This window comes from Clarias gariepinus, chromosome 16, assembly GCF_024256425.1.
Source record: "Clarias gariepinus isolate MV-2021 ecotype Netherlands chromosome 16, CGAR_prim_01v2, whole genome shotgun sequence".
Classification (NCBI taxonomy): domain Eukaryota; kingdom Metazoa; phylum Chordata; class Actinopteri; order Siluriformes; family Clariidae; genus Clarias; species Clarias gariepinus.
The window spans coordinates 12,539,162-12,548,545 of record NC_071115.1 but is presented as its reverse complement, the minus strand read 5'-3'; the positions used below and the strand labels follow the sequence as shown (position 1 = coordinate 12,548,545).

The 9,384-nt window shown below is 41.0% G+C and overlaps 1 protein-coding gene across 2 annotated transcripts; it reads left to right on the top strand.

Moving 5' to 3' along the window:
• Positions 1-826: 826 nt before the first annotated feature.
• On the top strand, positions 827-8,826 carry LOC128544759 (proline-rich transmembrane protein 2). Of its 2 annotated transcripts, XR_008365815.1 has the most exons (6): positions 827-999; positions 3,491-3,841; positions 3,999-4,306; positions 4,554-4,686; positions 5,445-5,688; positions 7,589-8,826. XR_008365815.1 is itself a non-coding variant. In XM_053515019.1 (5 exons), exons 2-5 carry the CDS (start codon positions 3,577-3,579, stop codon positions 5,459-5,461), a joined length of 723 nt encoding a protein of 240 aa, XP_053370994.1. In that variant the 5' UTR covers positions 827-999; positions 3,491-3,576; the 3' UTR covers positions 5,462-8,826. The 2 variants fall into 2 exon arrangements, 1 of the variants encoding a protein (XP_053370994.1); XM_053515019.1 differs by having other exon boundaries at positions 5,445-8,826.
• Positions 8,827-9,384: the final 558 nt, after the last annotated feature.

The following is a 9,384-nucleotide window of genomic DNA, read 5'->3' as shown; positions in this document are numbered from 1 at the left end:
AAAATTCTTTAGAAACATTTTGTAGTAGCAAAATGGTTTCTTGTACCAACAACAAATTGCAATCTAAGAACATGTATAATATGGATAGGTTCAGGCTTATGCTTTATAAAGAAGGTAACAGCATAATATAAGAAGTGGGTCACAACAGAACTGCAACACATACACACACACACACACAGACAGTGTGGCTGAGCACAAGAAACATTTATTAAAGGTTATCAGCATCATATGGCGAGGCGGAACAGTGGCGCAGTGATATGCACTGTGTGGAGTTTGCATGTTCTCCACTTTCTTGGTGGGTTTCATCTGGGTACTACGGTTTCCTCCCACAGTCCAAAGACATGCAGATTAGAACTAAATGACATAGTGTGCATGTGAGTGTGTGTATGTGTGTGCCCTGCAATGGATTGGCAACCCATCCAGGATGTACCCTGCCTCGTGCACACATACTCCTGGGATAGGCTCCAGGCCCCACACGACCCTGTATACAGGATAACACAATATAGACAGTGAGTGAGTGAGCATCATATGGCACGTGATTTAAGATGGTAAACAGCAATTTCGGTTGGCGAAACAGATTAAATCAGGGGACTCAGTGAGGATGACAACCTGGATGATAATAATTTTAACTGTCACCATTAGTCACTGTAAACCAGCCCAGATATGAAAACTGCTATATAAAATGTGCAGCAGCGCAGTGCCACGGGGACGCCCAGGCTGGCGCGAGGGGAGAGTGCGCGAGCGCTTCGGTGCGGTCAGGTGGCGCCTCAGTCCGCGCGCGCGCGCGTCGAGTGAAATCGCGCCTCCTTCTGTGTGCACCCCCCGTTCCTTTCTTCCGACACACACACACACACACACACAGCGTAAAATCGAGTGTGTTTCGCTCAAACTCGACCTGAGTGCAGCATCCCAGTCCCGGGCTCCTTCCAGTCCTTCATTTACGTTATATTTCGCCATGATAAGGTCCGCTGGAACATTCTCCTACACCTCGCACTAAAGGTGGGTCTGCATGTCTCCGTTCCATCTTTTGCGCATCGAGCTCGCGCTGAGGCCAGCGCACAGAGAGATGCCTTGTTTAAAACGCGGGTGTGTCACGCTTTTACGCTCCTCGCTGAAATCAATGCGGAATGTTTCCGAAATTCCCCCAAAACTTCATCAGGCACCAGAAAACACAGTCTCACGATAGCTTATGTAACGTTACGCATGCAAACTCGCGCCGTTTTTATTTCTGCACTCGTCTATTTGTGGAGTTTTTTTGTTCGTGTGCATTGCTAGATCTTTACATGTGAAGGCTTTTAAGAAAGGGTGTGTCATGCATCGGAACGAATTGAAAATGTAGTACTGTGCTTGAACATCTTCTCCCAAATGTAGGCTATAAAATACCAGAAACTCTTGCTCTCCATGACAACGCAGAGCAGTGGTGTTGGGGTGCTGTATAGGTGTAGCTGTCTCCCCATACCTGAGATATATATATATATATATATATATATATATATATATATATGAACAAAATCATGTAATTGTATATATTTTTATACATCCATATATGTTCTATTTCTCCCTCTCTCTCTCTCTCTCTCTCTCTCTCTCTCTCTCTTATATAAAAATATATGAAATTACTTGATCTTATATACATATATACATTATAGAGCATGTATGCTTCTAGCAATTTGATTATTTGCCTTTGAATATGTGCACTGTTTTGGTTTTTTGTTTTTTTTTAATTAATTTGGGATTGAGGGCTTTTGAGATAGGTGTGTCATCTGATCCACCCCTCATCTCTTTCCTTCACCCAACAAAACACAAAATTACTGTTTTAACCAGTCATTCATCCCCAGCAATAGAATCCTGGCCAATACAGGATTTATAGCACAGTCTAAAGTTTATGTCATTTCAGAGATACAATGAAAAAAAAATCAGAACATGCTGTGCACTGTTTGGGGTGTAGCAAAGGAAACGTGCTTGAGACACATGTTCACTTCGAGCAAAAACGTAATTATGAACTATTTGTAATATGAACCTAATCACAGGCCACAAATTAAAAAATAATGCATAATTTGGCTCTTTGCATATTCGGATGACTATCAAAGCAAATGTCTAGTCAGGCAAACAAAAGGTCGCTGCAGAAGAGGTTCAAAGAGCTCTCTCGAAGAAAATAACCTCGAAGTGTGAATTAAATCTGGCTAAAATGGGCATTTACTTGCTTTTAGAGCACAGAAATGATGTGAGGGGGATGCAGCCAGATATCTGTTCTCCTGTGCACATTTTTGTGTTTAGATATCTTGTCTCAGCATATATTATAAGGGGGTAGCAGGTGCACTAGCTTTACTATAGTGTCAGGTTAGGTTAAGGGCAAAGTGAATGAGTCAGAACCATGTTTGACTTTAAAGCAACACTTAGAAAAAGCTGAAACAGCAGTACTGACCATTTTATTGTGAGCTCTCATTTTACTGATATGCAGTATGATAAAAATAGTCTCTCTGTTGCATATTTTAGTTGTAGGACTGTCAGGTTTGTTGAAACTGTATGAGCCATTATCAGCCTTGATTCAATTTTAAAGGTGCAGTTTGTGATATATATACACACCATTGAGAGAGAGAGAAAGAGAGAGAGAGAGAGAGAGATGAAGTTATTTATTATATTTATTTTTATATTATATATGAAATGTATCCAATTCCAGATTTTAATATGGAATCGATATTACTGTCTTAATTTTTAGCCGTTTGTTTACACTTTTCTGAAACAATATTTGGCTCCACCCTTTTTCCTCATGGAAACACAGTTTCCATGTACACAGTTCTGACACACTGTACTGGTGGAAAGCCTGCTAATGTCTTAACTGAAATTGCAATTCACCTCACAAACAGCAGAGGCTTATTTAAATTTTAAAATGCTTTTTAAAAACAATGGTTTCCTTTCAGACCAGATCCATGGCAGAGCAATAGAGTCACTTAGATGTGTTGTAGGGTGGTGGAGCTGATGGTCTGCCATGAAGCCTCTTCCATATGATTTCCTGACACACACAGTTGCAGCCGAATATTTTAAGAACTTTTTAAGATGGTTCATGTGCATTGGTTGGTGTCCAGAATGCTGAAAAAGATTCCAAGGTCCCACGCAAGACAGAATGTATTCCCCTCTATAAATAGTTAGTGAGCTCAATGTGCTCAGTATCTGTGCTCAATATCTGTCTGTTCGTTAGTCCACCAACCTATAATTATAAGATGCCCGTGCTGCTTGCACAGTGAATTGCAATCGAAAGGAAGACATTGACAAGTGTTTACCTCCCACCCAACAAGTCCTACCTGTCCAACTAACAAGCCCTTCCCACCTGTTCAAGTCTCAAATTAAGAAAGTTGTCAGATCATACACCAATTTACCAAAACAAACAGGCCACATCCTGGTAACAATCTCCCGCCATGTTCTGTACATCCAATGAGTTTCATTATTTTTAACATTAAATTCATTACAATTCTTTAACTCTTTCCCACAGATATTCAGTAATTTGACAGCCACAGTACAGCACTAGTCTGAAAAAAGAAATTGGGCATTTTTGCAAACTCTGCATCTTGCATCAAGATGGCTCTGAACACCGACAGCGACGCACCAACTACTGCCCTAAGTGCAGGGCAGGGGCAGGAAGAAGAGCAGCAACAAACTGAGCAAATGACCAATCAACAACCAGATGACGTGTCTGGCCAGGCTCCCATAACCTCACAGCCAGTGAAGACGGAGCATGAAGATCCACCCACAGACACGGAGACTCCTGCTCTGGAAAGCTCAGTCCATATGAACGGCGTGGCCAAAGACAACCTGTCGGTCATTGATGAAAAGATGGAAACAAGTAAAGTTCTTAGCATGTGCTTTTTTGTGTCATTTGTGGCATGCAACCTGACCATCTACCAAACACAATTCTCTCACATCCTGACTATTTGTCACCACCCAACCAATTCCTTTTTTCTCAACAATTCCTCTTCTTGTCATTTCTTTATCCTCACCAGGTAATGGAGTTTGTCCCAATGCTGTGGATGCTTCTCCTTCAACCTCTTCCCGTTCTTCTCCCCCTCGTCATCATCATCATACCAAGGCTGGCCATGTGCATGCTCATGGCCATGCCCGCATCGGCAGCCGCTCAGGTTCACTGAGCCATGCTGGGTCGCCTCGGCCCTCGCTCAGCCGCCAGCCCAGCGCTCTCACCGAGAATGCAGGAGATGACACCAAGCCTAACGATTACCTTTTCCTGGCCATACTTGCCTGCTTCTGCCCACTTTGGCCCATCAACATCGTCGGCTTGACGTTCTCTGTTATGGTACAGTTGTTTAGAAGCTTAGGATTAACTTTCCTGATTAAAAATGTGTTAAAACAGTTGCGTGTGTAGTGGGTTGTATGTTGATGCATCATTTTTTATTATTTTTTACAATACGATACAATTAGTTTTATTTGGAATCAGTCTTATATCAGATTTCATTTAATCTACTCAAAATGACTTTCTGTGTGCTTTTCTGTCATCTTTTTATCTTTCTTAGTTTCTTTTCTCTTGTGTTTCTTTCTCTCAGTCTCGGTACAGTCTGCAACAAGATAATGTTGATGGAGCGCGGCGTCTTGGACGCAACGCAAAGGTCCTCTCGATTGTCTCTCTTGTGGGAGGAGTTCTCATCATTGCTGCTACCATTGTCATCAACTGGGGACGTGAGTTTCACTTGTCTTCTAATTAAAATCTGAATGTTTAAAATAAAAGCCTGTGGAATGCATTGGAAAATTGTGAAATGATCATTTTATTTATAAGATAAAAGGAAAAAAAACGAGCCTATAATTGGTATACAGGAGTTAATACCAATGATATGCTTGTTGTTATTGTTGTTTTTTTTAATTATTATTTTAAAAAGGCATATGGTTCAATTCCGAACCTGTTTCATGTTTTTTCCTCTAAATATAGTGTTTCTCAGTCTTTTAACTTAAAGCATCTTCTATGCAATCGTTCTATCATTTTCTTATTATTCTTTATTAATAACCACATCTAGGTGACACGGTGGTGTAGTGGTTAGCACTGTCGCCTTGCACCTCCAGGGTCCGGGCTCGATTCCCGGCCTGGCTTGATTCCCGTCTCTGTGTGCATGGAGTTTGTATGTTCTCCCTGTGCTTGGTGGGTTTCCTCCGGGTGCTCCCGTTTCCTCCCACAGTCCAAAGATATGCAGGTTAGGTTAATTGGCGATCCCAAATTGCCCGTAGTGTGTGTATGTGTGTGTGCCCTGCGATGGATTGGCACCCTGTCCAGGGTGTACCCTGCCTCGTGCCCTAAGCCTCCTGGCATAGGCTCCAGGTCCCCACGACCCTGAATACAGGATAAACCGGTATAGAAGATGAATGAGAATAATCACATCTATGCCACTTAGCCTTTGTTTAACTTTTAGTATTGCCTCTAACGAGCCTGTTTTCTTTTCTTGCAGTGATATTAAAGTCCTGAGGGTTGCCATGACAATCAAACTAAGGAGGAATTTCTGACCATCCGACTGATCCACATGACCATCGGCCTTCTCTAACCTGCATTCCCACATATTACTGAAGCACCTCAAGATTGGGTTTTTTTTCTACTCTAGATCAAGTTCCTGAGACCAAACACATTGTTTTCATCCGCAGAAAGAAAATCAGCAAACATCAGGAGTCAAGACTTCCCCAGCATTCCGAATGGAGGTATAAAATGACTGCAGCCAGCGTAATCATAAAATGCATGGTTTATTTTATTTTTATTTTGAAAAATGACATTTTTTTAAATGATGTCATCAATGAGGCATTCAGTATGATCTCATTTTTCCGTCTTAAGTCCTTTGTATGTGTATGTAAGGAGGGAGAGAGTGAGAAAGAGAGATAGAGGATGAGAAATCGAGAAAGATCAGAAAGAATAAAAAAGCATGTTGTTTTGAGAAAGGCAATTTGTTTAGAGAGTCGTAGAGACATCGTGTCCATCTGCTACCAAGGCTGCACACTATCTGAGTAATGACATCAGACTCGTAGATAAAAAAGAATAGCCTAATGTAGATTTATGGCGGGAAAGGCAATTACTGAAATGATGAAGGAGAGACGGCGAAATGGAAACGGGATGAGAATCTGATGAAACCAGCAAGCAGCATCTCAATCCAGCGCTCTCTACTAGAGACGATCGGAATCCCAAGGGAGCAAGACGATAAAGGAAACTAGCATGCACACTCCTACGGTGCGTCTCCTGCACCGGTTTGGTCTTCTTAATAAGTACTGTATGTATGTCTGTAATGTCTTTTTTGACACATTATCAGATGGGAATTAGTGTGAGACGAACAAGAAATGCAGGCGAAGCCACACAGAACAGACATCCCAGACATGAGCTTCTCCCAGACATGAGGGCTGACGGTAACTAAAGCGCATTGATGGTGTAGAGGGGAGGAGGAATGGGGTTGTCTGAACTGGGTTGCAGCTCTTTGTTTCACACAGATGGAGAGATGTGAGAGAGGGAGGAGGAAGAGGGAGGGGGCAAACTGCTGATGAAAAGATACTCTAGAGATGGAGAGATGCAAGGAATTGCGGTGAAGGATGCAGGCGCACGTTCTGATTGGTCCTATATTTTAAGCGTGTGGTTATGTGTGTGTGTGTGTGTGTGTACAAGGGAGGGGGTTATGCGGTATTCCCCCTGAACACTTTTCTCACCCCCTTCTCTCCTTACCACACCACCAGTGAAACCATACGAAGAGGAAATAGTGCAAAGTTACCGGTATTGTCTTGTTTTTTGAGTTTACAGCATATTTTCATGGTAACAAGACCGGTATGATCATGCATGAAGGAATCCCTAAATGCAAAGAAATCAACACATCTGCATGTTTTCCCTTGATCGAGTCGTTATAAGTCAATTACCGGTGCGATATCCAATTCACTTCTGTTTGGGAAGCTTTGCCAAAACAGAATCTGTGCCAAGTCTCTGAAAGATATTCTTTTTGTTTTTCTCTTTTGAATCCGAAGATATGTGTGTGTGTGTGTGTGTGTGTGTGTATGTATGTATGTGTGTGTGAGAGATAGAGATAATTAATGATACTCCTGAGTTCATAATAGTATCATAATATCCCAGTCTGCAACACTGATGTTATTTTAACATTGCTTATCATCTTATATACATCATACTATGTCTGTGTAAATGTACTTTCTGTGTGAAATCTTTCTCACGTAATAGTTTTTTTAAGTATCGAAAAATACTCATGTATGTTTACAGTATAATTGGTTTTTCCAGGAAAGCCAAAAGCAAGTGACGATTAAGAGTTTTCTGAAGGTTTTCTGAAGGCAAAGTCCTTCGTTTTGTAGCACTTTTGTAAATACGTGAGGTTGATTATCTTAAAAAAAAAAAAAAAAAAAAGGAACAAACTTCCGTATGCGACATGGTTTACAGCATTGTTAAGCACTATGACCACATGCTGGGTCATGCCAGTGAAATGCAGGCTTCAGAGCTTGTTCTGTATTTTATCTTTTCAAGCTGCACAAATGAAGTGTTGTCCACTAGGGGGCAAGGTGGCACCAGAGCACGAAACTGGAAAATTCCAAATGAAATATTCTGGACTTTTGTCTCTTTCAGAACCAATGAACTGGGTCTAAGACTGGGCTTGAATGCAACTGGAGGTCAGTTGAGAGATGAATACTTTACACATTAGCACACATTGTTCAGGGACCCTTTTTCTGTTCCGTTTTACCGATGGACGGAATCTATAAACGTGCATGTTTGGAAAAAGGAATGAATTCTCCAAAATTGTGTTGAACTGACTCTTTTGCTGCATTTGACACTTGCACCAGTTGCAACTTCTGCTATGAGTTGAATTGTGCACCGTTTCGTTCAGTTCCTTTGCTTCCCTCGAATATGAATAACCTGTAGCATGCTTACTTTTAATTCGCATTAATCCAAAAAAAAAAAAAAAAACATACCGTGCAGCAACGTGAGAACCTTGGCTTTGTTTCTGTTCTCTTGAAATGCTGTAACTGGCTGAAGATATTTATTCTGCCTGCACTGCTAGCTTCCCTAATGTACTGTATATACTAATGTACATATCGATATGTATATATTTGTACTGCTACCTTCTGCCCACGTGCTATTCTATGATGAATATTAGGTTATTAGTAATGCAATTTCTTGACTGTTATCACTACAGTGATTTCATGCATTTTCTTGTTATACTATATTTATCGCTATAACATATTTTTATGGTAATGTACTTCAGAATCGCTGCCTCTGAGTGGACTATATATATATATATATATCCTGAGGTGGGAACTTTGACCTCGAGTGTTTACACAGTTTATTACAGAATCCACATGCTGCTTAGTGTGAAATTCAGAAGAAGGAATCATCTAATCTTTCAGTGACACCAGCAGAGTATCAGTCTCTGGGTTTCGTTTGCGTTTCGCCGTGTCTCTTCATTTCTAGCTTATGCAAATCTGTATTTTTCAAGAAGGAGTGTGAAAAGCAGTCAGTGCCACTTTCTTTTGTCATTCCTCTCTTCCAGTGAATGTATTTTCCTTTACTGCATATTCTCACCCTAATTTGGGGTAAGCCACCAGTGCCAGAGGTTGATGCTTTTATTCTCTATAAAATTACTGTTTCTTGCATTATGACAAGCCCTACCGCTTCTATAATCCTGACTTTGTGCAGATTTGCCTGTGCATGCCTTAACGGATTGCTTTTAACCAACAATATGTGATGTACACAGTATGTATTACAAGGTGTATGATAGAGCCCTACTGTATGTATTGATCTTGTTTCACTTTTGACTGACACTAATAATGTTTCAGTGAGCATTGCGAATAAACACTTCCTCAACAGCTCCACGTGTGTGTTGTCTGGAATCCAAAAGCCCTGTGAGACGGTTTACATGTCCAGAGCCAATCAAAAAAGTTTGTGCTTTATAAAAAAATGGAATATTGTATTTAAGGACTTCTGATGGGATTCCCGAAGCATCCAGGACCAGCAGATTACAGGTCCAGGCTTTCAGGGTTTTATTTGTTTTCATGGCAAAGAGCTCAAATTGGATTTATAAGCTGCTCAAACATCAGTCACCAGGATTCCTCTGTTGTTGATATATCCCCGCACCCCTTACTGACTTTTGCACAACATAACCTTTTAATTAGCATACTTGTTTAAACAAAGCACCTTTATGCTGGGACCTGTGTGACTCTTCCATTTACTTTATAACATGAACAGCGGATAAAAGACATACGTTCAGTCTTGCTCAAAAGGTTAAAAATAAAGAAAATACAAAAATAAATACATGATGAAAATCACTCAACCTCATCATCTCGACTACTTCATCCTGTATCTAGGGTTGCGGGGGGCCCTGGAGTCTATCCCAGGAAACTTAAGGCACAAGGCAGGGTACACCC